At 43.6% G+C, this 17126-nt stretch overlaps 1 protein-coding gene and 1 non-coding gene across 4 annotated transcripts; both read right to left on the bottom strand.

The window, feature by feature from the left end:
- Positions 1–8531: 8531 nt before the first annotated feature.
- Snrpg (small nuclear ribonucleoprotein polypeptide G) lies at positions 8532–16093 on the bottom strand. Of its 3 annotated transcripts, none has more exons than XM_087659213.1 (4): positions 15977–16093; positions 11718–11770; positions 10774–10898; positions 8532–8701 (listed from the first exon to the last, which is right to left on the bottom strand). In XM_087659213.1, exons 2-4 carry the CDS (start codon positions 11734–11736, stop codon positions 8651–8653), a joined length of 195 nt encoding a protein of 64 aa, XP_087515339.1. In that variant the 5' UTR covers positions 11737–11770; positions 15977–16093; the 3' UTR covers positions 8532–8650. The 3 variants fall into 3 exon arrangements, with proteins under 3 accessions (XP_087515339.1, XP_087515340.1, NP_001128557.1); NM_001135085.1 differs by having other exon boundaries at positions 8535–8701; positions 11718–11740; positions 15977–16078; XM_087659214.1 differs by lacking the exon at positions 11718–11770.
- LOC120102639 (small nucleolar RNA SNORA2/SNORA34 family) lies at positions 12352–12487 on the bottom strand. The gene has a single exon (XR_015687336.1). It is a non-coding gene; the product is annotated as a small nucleolar RNA SNORA2/SNORA34 family (small nucleolar RNA).
- Positions 16094–17126: the final 1033 nt, after the last annotated feature.

The raw sequence follows: 17126 nt of genomic DNA, 5'->3' as shown, positions 1-17126 counted from the left end.
ATGTCTAAGACATGGTGTTTTTGAAGCACCATTGAGGCAGAAGGAGCCTGATCCTGAAGGGCCTAACCTTTCCCAGTGGTTCTCAACCTTTCCCAGTACGTGACATTTCAATACAGTTCTTTATGTTGTGGCGACCCCCAACTATAAAATTATTTTTGTTGCTACTTTATAATGTAATTTTGCTACTGTTATAAATCACGATGTAAATATCTGATAAGTAGGATATCTGGTATGACCCCTGTGAAAGGGACATTTGATTACCAGAGGGGTTGTGACCCACAGGTTGAGAACCACTAGCCTAAAGGGTCATTGAGATACGGTCTAGTTCCATGGCTAATTTGACTGAAAAGTTATGGCAAGCATAGGAAAAAAACCTGTGTCCACTCGTCAATTGTCTTAAGATTTCAGTAGAGTTGGAGAGAATGCTCAGGAGTTAAGAGACTGGCGGCTTTCCCAGGAGACCCAGGCTTGATTTCTAGCAACCCATGATGGCTCACGACAATCTGTACAGGTTTCAGGGGATCCAGTGTAGGCCTAGGCATGCATGTAGTACACATATGTACACGCAGGCAAAAATACCTATATACATAAAAAACGCATTACATAAAAAGACAAGGCATGGTGCATATGCTTTTAATCCCAGCACTCAGGAAGCAGAGGCAGGTGGATCTCTTTGAGTTCTAGGCTGGGTACAGTCACATAATGAATCCTGTCTCAAAAACAAACAAAGCAAAACAACATAAAACAGAAATGACCTCACATCCAGCATCTGATGTATTTTCTCCAGCATAACATTTTTACTAATTATTTGGGAATTTCACACCATGTACCCATCACACTCACTTCCCTGTCCTCCCAGGTCTACCCTACCCTAACCCTGTGACCTCCCCTCAAAAATAAAGGAGGAGAAGGAGGCAGAGATGAAGAGGAGGAGGAGGAAGGACACTACCACCACCATTAAAGACCATGATCACATTCCCAGCCCCTTAAAAGAAAACTGAGTCCTTCCCCACCTGCACCCCCACCAGAAGCCATCAATTATGAAGTTACACTTTAGCATCTTTATCACAATTTTTTTTGTAAAATTATTTATTTCATGTCTATGAGTAGCTGAAGAGAGCATCAGATCTCATTACAATGGTTGTGAGCCACCATGTGGTTGCTGGGATTTGAACTCAGGACCTCTGCCCTCATTCTTTACAGGTGCATCAAATGCCTCCGTGTATATGTTCCACATTTTCTCTGTCCATACACCCATTGATGGACACCTGGCCAATTCCATGACTTTGCTGTTATGGACTGTCGGCGCCTGCACCGATACGGTACCGAGAATAGGGGGGAAAGCCTGTGGGATGAAAGAAACACACACACACACACACACACACACACACACACACACACACACACACACACAGGTTATTTGTGTCAAGCCAGAAGAGGAAGAGCCTCTGGTTTCTTTATTGACCAAAGAACACCACTTAGCAGGTATCTGTCAAGCACAGTGGGGAACCCTGACTGAGACTTCGGTAACAAAGGACCGACTATGTGGCCTGAATAAATTAGGGAAATAACCAGGAAGGCCAGCCTAATTCTGACTCAGGTGAGAAGTACTTGGCCTGACTGCCAGTTGGGAACAAAAGGCTTCCACATGTATGGGCAGGGCTCAGCAGGGGTCAAACCTTGCTGGAGACCCAGAAGGGTCTTGTTCCGACTGAAAACATTCCATGAATGCAAACTTCTTGTGCCGTAAATTACAGGGAGAGGCTTTTGATCCTACAATCTAAGACTAAGGCCAAACAGTGACAAGGCAACCAGGCCCAAATCCAATACGGCTTCCACAATGGACGGCACTATAATAAACATGGATGTGTAAGTGTATATCTGTGAATTTTTTTAGTGTCCTTTGGATACATTTCTGGAAATGGCATAGCCGGCGATTGGTTAATTTCTGAGTTGCCAGTCTTCTCGGTTGTTGTTTTTTACATTGTCATTGATGTTATCGTTATTATTATTTAAACAGAGTTTCAGTCTGTAGCCTTGACTGGTCTGGCAGTTGCTATGTAGACCAGGCTGGTCTTAAGTTCACAGAGATATGCTTACTTCTAACTCTGGGGTGTGTCCCCTTATGCTGGTAACTGGACTTTAAAATCCAGGACCACTGGTCTGCTAGATAACTCTAGAGACTCCTCCCACAGAACCAGAGGTTTGGTAGGCAAGGACTTTGCCAAGACAATGGAGGCTAAGCCTGAGCAGCACCAATCCCCTCAGTCCCCAATAGGCTTCCCTGGTACTAAGCAGAGACTCCCCACCCCATCCTTGTAGAAGACTCCCCACCCCATCCTTGTAGAAGCAACTTCCTTGGCACTACAAGCCTTGGCATCACAGAAGAATGATTCCATTATGTTCTTTCCCATCCATCCATCCATCCATCCATCCGTCCGTCCGTCCGTCCGTCCGTCCGTCCGTCCATCCATCCGTCCGTCCATCTGTCCATCCATCCATCTGTCCATCCATCCATCCATCCATCCATCCGTCCGTCCATCCATCCATCCATCCATCCATCCATCCATCCATCCATCCATCCATCCATCCATCCATCCACTATATCTATCTATCTATCTATCTATCTATCTATCTATCTATCTATCTATCTACCTACCTACCTACCTACCTACCTACCTATCTATTGGTTTTCTGAGACAGGGTTTCTCTGTGTAGCTCTGGCTGTCCAGGAACTCGATCTGTAGACCAGGCTGGCCTCAAAAGCATAGAGATCCTCGTGCCTCTGCTTCCTGAGTGCTGGCATTAAAGGCCATGTGTCACCACCATATGGCTCCACTTTTCCCTTTATTTAGCTGCAAGACAACTGCCTCTTCTAACTGGAAGCAAATTTCTTTTTCCTGTTTCTCACCGGCTTTTCTGCCTGTTTTTCCTCTGGTTAAGGCTGCTGAAGAGAGTGCACTGGGATTTCTGGAAATGCTGTCTCAGGAAGCCCAGTGTTAAAACTGGGAAGGCCAGCCCTGAGGTGAGTGCCACACCCACAGAGCTAAGGTGAAGTAAGGAAGGCCTTCCCGCACAGATGTTAAACTATTCCCGGGGGTTCTTTTTTATCCTTGTCCCTCACAGCTTTTTGCCATGATCTGGAGAAGCACAGAAATAACATTTCTTGTGAGTTCACAGCTCTTTAGACCAAAGTCGCCGGTACATCCTCCCTAGCCCTGCTAGGAAACTCTTCTTGCTCTTTTCTCTTTTTCTTTGTTGTCCTGGGACTGGACCAGGTTGAAAGCTGAAACCAGCTCATCTTCTTTCCTTTTTGTTTGAATTCTTTGGGCTTTTTGAGCCTCAGGACATTTTTTAATACAATTTTTAATTATTACTTATGTGTGTGTTGTGGGAATCTTTTTGGAACAAGCACTATGGTACCACTGAGAGTGGAAGAAGAGATTTGTCAATTGTCCAAAGAAAGGCAAGACAGCTGCCCCTAAAAGGCCTCTAGCCCAGATCCAGCTTGTATTCTCATTTATACTCTAAAACCACTAGCTCGGTGAGCAAGCAACTGAGATGTTGCAGAAGTGCACTTTGGCAGTCAGCCTTCTATTTTAAAGGGATATATTATGGTCGACAATGTAAGCTTATGTGGGCAGATTGTTAAGGGCAATGGTATTAGTCAGGGTTCTCTAGAGACACAGAACTCATGGATTGTCTCTATACAGTGAAGGAAATCATTGGAATGACTTACAGTCTGCAGTCCCAACTAATCCAACAATGGGCAGCTGTGAGGGAAGTCCAACCATCTTAGTCGTTCAGTCCCACAAGACTGGGTGTTTCAGCTGGTTTTCTGTATAAGGTGGAATCCTGAAGAATTAGGTCTGACAGCTGTGCTGGCAAGTAAGTGCAAGCAGGGGAAAAAGGAAGTCTTCCTTCTTCCATTGTCCTTCTGTAGGCCTCCAACAGAAGGTAAGGCCTAGATTAAACGTATATACCACCACTCCTGGACCTAAACTTTTCTTTACTTGGAACTTGCTCTGACCCTGGCAGGCCTTGAACTCAGAGATCGCCTTGCCTCTGTCTCCTGGGATTAAAGGCATGTACTACCTTGCCTGGGCCTAAGCTTTTCACTGCTACTATGCCTCAAGATCTGGATCAAAAGCATGTGTCATCGAGTGTCAAGATCTGGGTCATAGGTGAGGACCTCCATGTCTGGACTTTAGTTATTCTAGGTACAGCTACCAAGTTGACAACTGGTAATAGCATCCCAGTCATTGACCCATTGTTTCAGCGATAACTCCATGTCATTCTGTCCCAGGTAGCAAGTGAAACATGTCTGAGAACAAGAAGTACAAACTGTGTTTAGTAACACTAATAGTCTTCTTTTTACCTAGTTTCACTTCAAGTGTATATGCGTGCATTTATGAGGATGTCCACAGAAGTCAAAAGAGGGAGCTACAGGTCAATATGGTTGTTGGTAGCTGAACTCAGATCATCTCTTGAGTTTGTGAGGTGCCAATCAGGCCTGAACTGAATGATCAACTGATGGACGGCATGCTCACTAGCCTCTCGGGAGGAACTGGCATATAGGGGGTGGCTGTTCTCTTCATAACTACTCCTCACTTGTGTCAGACACAAGCAGCCACACTGTTACTTCCTGGGTGTCACTGTCCTTATACTGGATTCTTACTGTGCATGGTGTGCACGGGGACTTTGCTCATTTTGAGCCCAGGTCTTATGCAGGCTATGCTTGTACTCTGAACTACATCCTAGTCCTGGTACAGAACAATCAGAACATAGGAACACAATGGTGGGAGGAGGGGGAAAGGCTAGCACAAAGACCTTTTATAGGTCATGGAGCCACAGAAGAGATCTACTTCTAGATCTTCTGGATTGGAGCGTTATAAACTTTATGAGATGCCAACTCATTGTGACTCAGTCTCCTGAGTGCCAAGGTTACTTGCACTTGTCACCTTACCAGTTCTGTTTTTTTTTTTTTTTTCCCGGAGCTGGGGACCGAACCCAGGGCCTTGCGCTCGCTAGGCAAGCGCTCTACCGCTGAGCTAAATCCCCAACCCCACCAGTTTTGTTTTTAACCTGTGACTAGGAACCCTCATCCTTCTCAGAGAGACTAGCTATTGTCACTATGGTACTCAGATCCTGAGGGCTGAGATTACAGGTGTGCACCACTATGCCTGGCTTTGAAAGAATGTATGACATAAACTTCTGATTTTGAAATGATCAAATTATTTTAGGAACACGGGTTCTCAACCAGAGGACTGACTAGCACCAAATGGTGGCTCACAATCATCTGTGAATCTAGTTCTAGTGAATCTAATGTTCTTTTCTGAACTCTGTGGGAACCAGGCACTCATGTGGAGCAGACACAGATGAAGACAAAATATCCCACATAAAGTAAGTACTGTAAAGATAAGGTAACTGCCCAACTCGATCTACAAATCCTTACACTTGGGCAGTAGAGATAAAATGACTTCTTTCTAACTATTCTATTTTTATGATGACATTTTTTTCAAAATATCCCGTTATTTTTAGATTCAAACCATAACAGTCTCAAACAAGACATGAAGCAGACATCATGTGCTTACAGAGTTTCGAGAATCTGGATTCATTATATAATTGAGAATGGCTTTGAAATTCTGTTCTTGCCTCCACCCCCTGCGTGCTGTACAAAGGATGGAACCAGGGGTTTCGTGTGTTCTAGGCAAGTATACGCCACATTAGTGCTGTCTCCAACCTGACACTTCATTTAAGCATTCATGACAATTTTCTTCCACAGGCCTTTTCTCATTATAGCACACACACTATTTTTCTCAAGGTCTTTTTCCTGTGTGTGTGTGTGTGTGTGTGTGTCCTTTGCCTCCCAGTGCTGAGTGTTAATTTGGCCGGCTGTGAAACTTTGGGAGCGGGGGTTGAGCATAGGTCTGGGTGAAGGCCTATGAGGTTTTATCACACGGTGCTCTCTGCTTTCTATCTGCTGAGATGTAACAGCTGTCTCCTGCCCATATGCTCTTATTACACAGGATGCAAAGCCCGGCAACTATGGACTGACACCCTCTAGGTTGAGGCAAGATGTCTCTCCTTAACTTGCTTCTGTCATGTTGTCAGTGACACAAAAGTAGTTAACAGGGATTGAGATTGAGTTGGGACGTGGTGGCATCCATCTTAAATCCCAGCACTTGGGAGGCAGAGGCAGAAAGACTTCTAGGCCAGCTTAGTCTACAAAGTGAGTTTAAGGACAGCCAGAACGATACAAACCATCTTGAAAAATCAGAGAGGGTGGGGCGGGAGATAGGGAGACAGAGAGACTGAGACTGGCCAAGAGGTCCACATGTTGACCAGGAAAGTCAGCTGAAATTGAAACCTCATAGTGACCCCAGGCCCCTCCACCTCCCAGCATGTAAACTGATTTTTCTTGAAAATTTTTTTGTAGATTTTATGTGTGTTTACTTTTGTTTGCACGAATTTATGTATAACACATGCAAGCCTGGTACCTGTGGAGGTCAGAAAATGTTATGACTCTGTGACACTAGAGTTAAGCGTGATTGTGAACCCCCATGTGCACTCTAGGAACTGAACCTGAGTTTCTGAATGAATAACAAGGGTTCTTAACCACTGAGCTATCTCTCCAGACCTTGGACAGGCCTTGTTCATCACTTTGTATGTTCAAGAGCAAAGGCAGGGAGACCTTACATGAGTTAAAAAGGACAAGACCCTTATTGAAAGGAAAACTCAGTCATCTCACCAGGAAAGCTGCTGTCTGCTGTAGCTACCATTACTCACTAGGACTTATTACAGATGAAACCCACTGACTGTATAACTATACCTCAGGGCCAGGATCCCACCCGATAATAATGGGGGGCGAACCAAATACTAGCTCTGCAAGAACCCCCAATAAAAGGGGGCCCAGGGCTCAGGGATCCCAACGTGATGGACCACATCCTTTTCAAAATCAGCAATACCAGATACCTGAGGCCATGGGAAAGTACACACTGGTTCTGGTGACATTTTCTCCAGCTGGACAACACATCCCTCAAGCAAGGAAAAAAATCTCTAAATGACGAGTTTACATAATGACATTATTGCCAGCTCTGGTTTGTCTGACTCTTTAAGGGGTAATAGTCCCGCCTTTGCCTCCATAATAAAGGAGTGGGTAGGGCCTGGAGGAGGAGAGCTCCACCGAACTCACTGGACACACGTTACCCGGAGACCTTGATTAATAGCTAACAGAAAAGAGAGTGCGGACTGCAGGGGATGGGAAGATGGTTCGTCACAAGAGCATATGCCGTTCAAGTGTGAGGACCTAAGTTTAGACCTCCAGGATGCAGCTTAGTACTTAAGTACTAAGCTTGGGGTTATTTTAGTAGCTATGTAGTGAGTCACAGTTGGGGGTTTGAAACCAAGGTCTTCAGCTTCTTAGGCACACCACCACTGGGCCACACCTCAGTCCCATTAAAAGCACACTTGCAATGTAGCGCTCTAATCTGAAATACTTCAAAACCTGTAACTCATGTTAGCTTGCAGTCAAAATGCAAGTATGCTAAAACGCTGCATGGGTTAGCTGGACTGGCTCACTGGTAAAGATGCTTAGTGTCAAGCCTGATGACCTGAGTTCAATCCCTAGACTCCCTAAGGTGGAACAGAAAGCCAACTGCTGCCGAGCTGTCTTCTGACCTCCACACATGCAGAGATACATACGCACCCACAGGAATGAGTAAAATAGATCACTAGGCAACATATATAAAGTTACAAAAGGAAACATGCTTATTATAAACTTGTTTAGGTTTGGATCTGTGGTGGCACTGAGAATGGAACCTTTGGGGAGGGTTAGAAAGTGTGGCTTTGGTAGAGGTGTGTCACTAGGGGTGGGCTTTGAGATTTTGAAAGCCCAGGGCAAACAAATAAAGAACTTTCAGCTCCTCCAGCACCATGCCTATCTGGATGCTGCCATGTTCCTGAACCTCTCAATCTGCTCCAATTAAATGTCTTTTTTGTTTTTTTTTTTTTTAAAAAACGTAGCTGTCTTCAGACACACCAGAAGAGGTCATCCGATTCCATTATAGATGGTTGTGAGCCACCATGTGGTTGCTGGGAATTGAACTCAAGACCTCTGGAAAAGCAGTCAGTCGTTTTAACCACTGAGCCATCTCTCCAGCTCTAAATATTGTCTTTTATAAGGCTTGCCTTGGTCATGGTGTCTCTTCACAGAAATAGAAAAGCAAGAGGCAGATCCTATTGCAAGACAGCTTTTGTCATCCAAATAAATATTCTAAAACTTAACCCCCCACCCACTCCACGAATTCCATATCAGGGACTTAAGTTTGGAGTCATAGGAGGTCAAAGGCACTAAAACCAATGCTTAAAAGCCACACGTCTGTAGCCCATCTCAATGTTTTCTTGTCTCCTTTCACACTAAGGAAGAAGCTTCCACTTGAATGTATAAAACTCCTTGAAACAGTTCAGCCAAGAACCCTTGGTGAGAGAGTAACTGTTCAACTTCTACATCTAGAACACCAGAAACACACTTCTGATATCACAAAAGTTTATTTAGCAAAAAGTTTCATATGAAAATGTACATGACCTAGTTCTACATCACAATCAAGCACGCTTTGGGGAGGGATGTGGACACACTGCTGAACACTGGTTAGACTCTTTCCAAGGCTTCTAACATGATGATGCTGTTTCCTCGGATGACCTAGAAAAGAAGTCAGATGAAAATGATTCATTTAAGAGACAAATCATAATTTTCCAACATGACACGCCAGTAAGGCTTTTCTCAAGGACCACAAGGACCTTTTTCTCAACAAGCCACAAGGACCAAGTTAATCTTTCAATCAAGGCATGATTGAGGCATGGTGGCACATGCCTTTAATTCTAGTAACTCAAAGGCAGAATGATCTCTGTGAGTTCCAGGCCAGCCAGGACTGCATAGGGAAATACCATTTTAGGGAAAAAGAAAAAAGTCGTCTCCTAGGCTTATTAGAAAAGATTGGTATCACGACTGAAAAGTAATGATTAACTTTATAAGATGCCAAGTCACTGTGACCTACTTTTGGGAACCAGGGTTACTGGTATGTGCTGTCTGTCTTCATCTTTTGTGTGTGTGTGTGTGTTTTAAGGTTTATTTATTTTGTTCATATGAATACATTGTAGCTGTCTTCAGACACACCAGAAGAGGGCCTCCGATCCCAGTACAGATGGCTGTGAGCCATCATGTGGTTGCTGGGAATTGAACTCAGGACCTCTGGAAGAGCATTCAGTGCTCTTAACCACTGAGCCATCTCTCCAGCCCAGTGTTTCTTGATCTTTACACAGGGATTATAAATCTCTATAGAGAATAGCCATTATTATTACTACTACTATTATTATTATTCTCATTCTCAGATTCTGAGAGGTGGCACTACAGATGTACATCACCATACTTAACTCTGAAAAAAGTAATACCATAAACTTTTGAATTGAAATGATGAGGCAGGCAGATAAATCTCTATGAGTTCTAGGCCAGCCTGATCTACAATGTTTTCTAGGACAGCTGGGGCTACACAGAGACCAGTCTTGAGAAAACACATACCTGAGTAAAATAATAAAGGGTCTATCTTTACCCTTCTAGAATCAACCTTAACAAACCCAAAAGGTCTAAGGTGTTCGGCACTCAGCTCAGGGATGAATGGGAAGAGAGAATATGACTTCTCACCACAAGGTCTTTACATTAATCCTATCAATAAATCTGGGCTCACCACTTTACAAAGATTATGGTATGTAAGACATACATTTCTTCCGAGACAGCAATTTAGAATCTGGTTCTTACTGTGGAATACAAAACCTTCCTTTTGTGGCCATAGACCAGTTGCTTAATGACTGCAGAAAGAAAGTCTAACGTGAAAGCTCAGCTGCCTAAGGCTGTACCAGCACTTGCAAAGCCTGAAGCAGGACTTCCCCAAGTTGCAGGCCATATAGCCTGACCTACTTCAAACAAAGCCTTGTCTCTCCTTCTGGTTTATCTTATTTTCTGTCATGAACTGCTGTCATTATGTTTAGCGCCTATGCCAAGAATGCAAAGTAGTGCCTGTGTGCTAGGCGAGCATAATAGCACTGAGCTACATTTCTAGCCCAAACCTGCACCCTTTTTTTTCTGATTTATTTATTTTATATGTATGGAAACTTTGCCTGCATGCACCTACGTGCCTGGTGCCCAAAGAGGTCAGAGGAGGGCGTTGGATTCCCTGGAACTAGGCTTTGGGATGGTTGTGAGCTGCAGTGTGGATGCCAGGAATCCAACCCCAGACCTCTACAAGAGCATCAAGTACTCTTAATCACTGAGCCTGGGCCTGGAGAGATGGCTCAAGGATTAATAGCACTAGCTTTATCTATACCTCCAGTTCCGGAGGATCCAACACCATCTTCTGGACCTCATAAGCACCAGGCACATACATGGTACAAACATATGCAGGCAAAACACCCACCCACATAAAATTAAACAAACAAAAATAGCTGAGCCATCTTCTCCCACTCTTGAAACCTGTATCTTAACAAGCCATCCCGGGGCATCATAAGCATGTTAGAAACTTTTCACTGTAGTCAAAGCCTAGATATGTGTGCCCATCCTTATAGGACAAAGCTCAACACGAACTTCTAACAGCTAGCTGTTTCAAGATCTAGGCTGAGGAGGTTCTGCAGAGGTGAGATCATCAAATCCCATAGCTCAATGTGTTCAGAGGTAAAAGGAGAGAGGGGATGCCAGCGCCCAGTCTTTCCACCCTTACTCACCACCATCCCGATGTTGTTCTGTTGCCCACTGGTCGCCATCTCCACACACTCATCAATCACGAGGTTCATAAAGGGGTCAAAGCCCCGCAGTATTCCTTGTACATGCCTGCCGCCATTTAACTTCACTATAAGACAACAGTAAGTTTCAATAAGCCGTCAGCAAGGTTTCAACCATCCGTCACAGAGCAGGGGTGTGTGTGTGTGTGACCCCAGCCCTACTATCTGCCTAACCTGGGCTAATTCTATTCTAACATTCCAGTTCTTTGCCTACAGCTTAGCCTTAAGACCCTGGAGACATTAATGTGAGTCTCTTGACTGTAATCCCAGATTTGGCGACAGTAAAGGAGGACTGCTTCAAGGACTCTGAGGCCAGATAGGGCCACATAACGAGATCCTGTCTCAATGACCCCCCCCTCCCCCAATAAAACTGCTTCAACGTTTATACGTAAATGTATTTGTAAGGAATTTTATATAGTATCTTCATACAAATGAACCAACGTTTCAAGTAACAGAGTTCAAGGTTAAGAGCTGTTGTATGGTAGAAAGAAACCCTAAAACCCTTAGGCTTGTATTTTAAAATTTCAGTATTCTTCAATTACATGGGTAAGGAGGTTTCTAGTTAAATCTGTTTTTCCTACACATTCACAAGAAATATCAAGCACTGCTTGCCCAACTCCTTGGTAACGTATTTAAAGGAAAAGGGGTGGACAAAGTTTCACATATAACACAGGAAACTCCTAATTCTGTCAAGGTCAGGAAGGCCCAGATGATAGACTCTAAAGTAGGAGGTATTGGCCATTAGAAGGCAAAGTAAAAAGTCTAGTTAGAACTCTGACACCTGGTCGGCAGAGAAGAATTACATGTTGTATGTATTAAATTTCTACAAATTTCTATTGCTAAGACAACAAAAAGAAACTAAGGAATCGAGGTGGTGGCAAACTTACATGATAACTTCTTGTCCATAAACCTGGAAAGCAAGAGGGAAAATTATGACTACCTAAAGAGACTCAAAGCACAAACACGCACAGATCAGTTAAATTAAAATAATTTGTTTGGGTTGGGATGAGATGTTAAGAGGGATCCATGTTCTTCTAGAGAGCCTGAGATTACTTTCTAGCATCCAAGCTAGGTGAGTCACTCCCACCTGTAACTTCAGCTCTAGGATATTCCAGGGCACCTACACTCAAAACACACATATCCTCACGCATATATAAAATAAAATGGCTTTTGTTCTTTTTTTTTTCCTTTTCTTTTCTTTTTTTTTCAGAGCTGGGGACCGAACCCAGGGCCTAGCAAGCGCTCTACCACTGAGCTAAATCCCCAACCCCGGCTTTTGTTCTTTTGAGATAGGATTTTTCTATGTAGCTCTGGGTATCCCAGAATTCACTGTGTAGAGCAGGCTGGGCCTTGAACTCCCCAGTGTGAGGAATTGAAGGTGTGTCACCAGGCAAAGCAAGTCTTTTTCCTTTTCTTTTCTTTCTTTTTTTAAGTTATTAGGTCATTCCCAGTACTTCCCCAGTACTCTGCTGTTCCTAAGAATCCGTCATAACTGAGGCTGTCAAACCAGACACAACACGGGGTTGTTCCTTCCAGATGGAATAGTCACTCTCTACTGAAGTCCAGAAGAGCCAGCAAACCACAGGAAGACAGCTCTCTAGGCGTCTGCTTGAAACCAACAGCTACAGCACGACTGCTGGTCTTCAGTGAGAGCCATCTTTTTCCTTTTCTTAAATTGCTAAAATCTGGGCTGGAAGAACATTTACTACCAAGCCTGATGTTGACTCCTGGAACTCACTGTTGGAAGCAGAGAATGAATTCCTTAAGATGTCCTCTAACTTCCACACTTGGGTTTATGTACACACATACACAAACCAACGTTTAAAAAAAAAAAACAAAACACAACATTTAAAACAGTAAGTCTTCTTATTGTTTGTGTGAGTGTATGTGTACTAGGGCAGCTGTCGTCTGCAGCCAGAAGAGCATCAGATACCCTAAAGTTATCATGGGCGACTGTGACTTGCCCAGTATAGACGCTGGGCAATGAACTCAGGCCCCTAACTGCCAAGTTATCTTTCTGTATTGTCATGGGTTAGGGAATTTATACTAATACGATTACAAAGACTTGTGTACGTATTATTACAGACGTATGCCAACATACCTGACAATAAAGTGCCTTATTTAACATTAAAGCATTAAGCTTTTAATGTTCAGGATAGATTTCAACCCATGTTAGTGAAATAAGTCCATACTTTGAAACTTTAATTTGTATCAAACATAAGAATTTCAGTACAGAAAGACATATAAGGTCATTAAGATATTTTTATTACTTGGAGTATGTTTGTGTCTGTGTGAATGTATGCTGTATAGGCAGGAACTCAAAGAGGACAGAAAAGGGGGAGCTAGATCCCCTGAAAAGGCAGGAAGCACTCATAGCCATCTCTCTAGTGCCTACATTTTTTAAAAATTAATTTTGTTTGTATGGTTCACCATGGTGCCAATACAGAAGTCAGAGGACAGCCTCAAGGTATTGGTTCTCTTCTTCAACCATATGGTCTCTGAGGCTGACTCAGGTCATTAGACGTGGAGGCAGGTGCCTTTACCTTTGGAGCACTCTCACCAGCCTGTCAAATCAGTTGCCTTTCAGTAACAGGCTAGAAAATACAAACATTTCCTTCCCTTTTCCTGAACCCAGAGCCTCAAGCATTCTAGACAAATTCTCAACCTCTCAGCTATAACCCCGTCTCTCTTCTATTTTTCAGTTTAGAGACAGTGTTTCTTAGCTACCCTGGTCTTGAACTTGCAGTTCTTTGCCTCAGCTTCTCAAGTACCAGATTTTATAGGCCTATGTCACCAGGCCTGGCTTCATTGAGTTTTAATGTATAGCACATCATAGAATTCAAATATAAATTTAAGCCATAAGAGTCTGAAGGAAGGTGGAAATAGATCTACAAATTACATTTCTAAAACACTAAATTTTAATAGGAGTTATTTTGTAAAGCAACAGAGGAGCATGTTTAAAATACTCACGACTTATGTACTATTATTACCATATTATACAGATGGAGAACTGATGTTCAGTGTGGAGGTTTGGATGAGAATTGCCCCCAGAGTCACATATTTGTATGCTTAGTTCTCAGCAGATGAACTGTTTGGGAAGGATTGGGAAGTATGGCCTTTTTGGAGGAGGTGGCACTGGGGGTGGGCTTTGAGGTTTCAAAAGCCAGCGCCAGGTCTAGTGTCTCTCTGTCCTGTCTGCTGCTTAAGTTCAGGACATAAAGCTTTCAACTACTGTCTGCCTGCTTCTTTCATGATGATCATGGACTCTCTAAAACTGTATGCAAGTCCCCTATTAAATGCTTTCTTTTATAAGAGTTGTCTTGGTTCACTATGTCTCTTTACAGCAAGAGACAATAATTAAGACAATTGTTCTTAGTTATATAAGTAAAATATGGCTGCTGGATTGCAGATGGCAGGGCTTCAAAGCTGGGCTAAGAAGTCTGGATTTGACTTTGTGGTGATAAATGCAGAATTAATTAGTGGTTAAGACTGAGGTGGGGGGCTCAGCTTTGAAACTGAGACTCAGGGCCAGAAATGATTAAGAACCACTGAGTTACACTAAACTAGGAGTGAATAGCTGTAAAAGGAGGAAGTATTTATGAGAAAATAAAGGAGGAAGATCTAGCAGTATTTCAAATTTCTTAAAAAGTAGGGATGAGAAAAAGGTATCAACTCAGGGAACAGAGTAGCTCCCACAGGCTCTGCTCCAAGCACAACACCACCAACACACCAACAAAAATATGGACACAATCACTAGTTCCTGTCTCTGAAAGGCCCAAGTATATCTGTTAAGAATCCAAGAACACGGGGTTGGGGATTTAGCTCAGTGGTAGAGCGTTTGCCTAGCAAACACAAGGCCTTGGGTTCAGTCCCCAGCTCCGAAAAAAAGAAAAAGAAAAGGAAAAAAAAAAAAAAAAAAAGAATCCAAGAACACTGAAGATTACAGGTAGGGAACCAATTGTTAAAAACCAATGCCATTTTGCCAATTCCTGCCGAATCCAGACCACATATATAGACTTCATTCATTAACTCATCATCAAAACAAACAGGATAATTTCTTTTTAAAATGTCAGACTTATGGTTTAATAAATCTTTAACAGATCCAAATAAGCAGGGGTTTCACACAGAGGCTGCTTTAATTAAAATGTGCACTCAAATACAAAATTAGCAAATGTGACCTTTTCCCTGCAATGGTGTCTTGACAGAACTTTACAGTTAACAGGCTATACACAGAAAAACGACCCAGTATTAATCTTGTACCCTGAGTAGTCCAAAGACTATGTGCATATGTTACAGGTTCAGGCCAATCAATAGTGTCTGAGACCAAAGGGTCTGCCTGATTTTACTGGGTACAGAAAAAAATTCTTCAAAAAACTAGCTCTTTACAATTAGAAAACGGATGTTCCTCCATGGATTTATTACCAGAGCAAGATATTACACGACATTTAAATTTAACTTGAATACAAGGACAGTGTATCAGAAACCTAGTTTTTGGGGCTACAGATGGCTCAGCGCTTACTGCTTGTCTATAGCACCCGAATTCAGCTCTTAGTATCCACGCCAGAGGAGTCACAACCTCCTACAAGTCCTGCTCCAGTGGATCCAATGCCCACTCTGTCCTCCGCAATAACTGCATCCACGTACACAAACACACAATTAAATTACGTCTGTGAGCATCAAAAAGGAAATTACTAACTAGCTCTTTCGATGAACGCAATAGAATGCACTTGTTTATTGAAACACAACATGTTACCTCACCACTAACATTTTGTTTTGAGACACGGTCTCACTTTTTAGCCTAGACTGGTCTGGAACTCGCAGTCATTCTCCTGCCTCAGTATTAGCTCCATAGATCACAGACAACCACGCCCCACTCCAATCGATCATTTTAAGCCTGTGAGTTTCCAGCTCTTCACAACTATGCGCCTCGACCGCTGCTCTGGTCCCTATCCAGATAGCCTTTGGCCGCCCGCCTAACAGAGCCCAGCGTTGGGAAGACAGGCACAGGCACGGAGGTAACCATGCCGACCGGACCTCAGTGCCACTTCCGGCTTTCACGATCACCGGGACCAGCAGCAGCAGCACGGGCAAGTCAGGAGAAGGGTTCCCGCGGCTGGCGAGTCTCGATCGAGCCGACTCTACTCACTTTTTCAGTTCGGGAGGGTGGGCTTTGCTCATGGCGACTCTTCAGTGAGCTCAGCACAACGGCGAAGGAGTGAGCGGCCTCAGAAACGCGCGCGAGGCAGGCTTGGCGCTGGTATCTGACGTCACTACCGCGCGAGCCAATTGCTTTCCGATAACATTACCCTTTATCTCGCGATACTGATGGGACGCCTGAACGTGCGGACCAGAGCCACGCTTCCGGTTGCGTCGTCAGTGACTGGCCAGGACAGAGAAGTGGTGCTACGCTGAGCTTCCTTTGTGTAAAATTGAAGTGGCAGGTCGCTTAAAAACAAACCCCTTTATTTATATTTTATGTATGAGTGCTCTACATGTATACCTGAATGCCAGAAGAGGATCTCAGATCCTGTTGTAGATGTTTGAGTCACCATGTGGTTGTTGGGAATTGAACTAAGGACCTCTGCAAGACCAGCCAGTGCTTTGAACTGCTGAACCATCTTACCAGCCTGTGTGTCACTTTTTTTCACTTTCTACATTTTTGTCGTTTCCCCTGTCCTTTTCTCACTCAGTTTTTGACATAATTCATGCTGGCCTCGAGTTCACTGTGTAGTCAAAGCTGGCTTTAAACCCCTGCTTCCTGTGTTAGAATTACGGGTAGCCGCACCACGGGTCCTTAATTTCCTAAGCATATCCAGGCAAGGCTGAGGGCTCCTGAAGCATCCAAGTTAACGAACAGTTTGCACCAGTAGTGGGAAGGTAGCTAGGCTGATTCTTTTGAGGATGTGAATTCAGAGTCTGGAGTATTTTTGATTCATCGTTCAGCAGTTCTAACATTGCCTTCAAAACCTGCCTAGCACACATACATAAACGTCCATACATAGAACGTGAGCAGTACCACACAAGTTCTGAGGTATTGAGCTTGCCCCTGTGCACCCTCCCTGGGGTGGTGACACTGCTCTCAGTGCACTGGGCTCTCATAGTAGTCATTAAGAAAATGACCCACAGACATATTGTCCAGACCCCTGCTAGATGGAGGCAGTTCTTTGAATTCTCCCATGATTATTTGTGTCATCAACAAAAATTAGAACAAGACTGCTCAACTGTATACTCTTCCCAACACTGGCTGTGCTGGTTGAAACTAGGAAACGGACGTGAATATTAATAGCCTTTAGCAC

Source organism: Rattus norvegicus, chromosome 4, assembly GCF_021556685.1.
Source record: "Rattus norvegicus strain SHRSP/BbbUtx chromosome 4, alternate assembly SHRSP_T2T, whole genome shotgun sequence".
NCBI lineage: Eukaryota > Metazoa > Chordata > Mammalia > Rodentia > Muridae > Rattus > Rattus norvegicus.
This window is presented reverse-complemented; position numbering and strand designations above follow the sequence as displayed.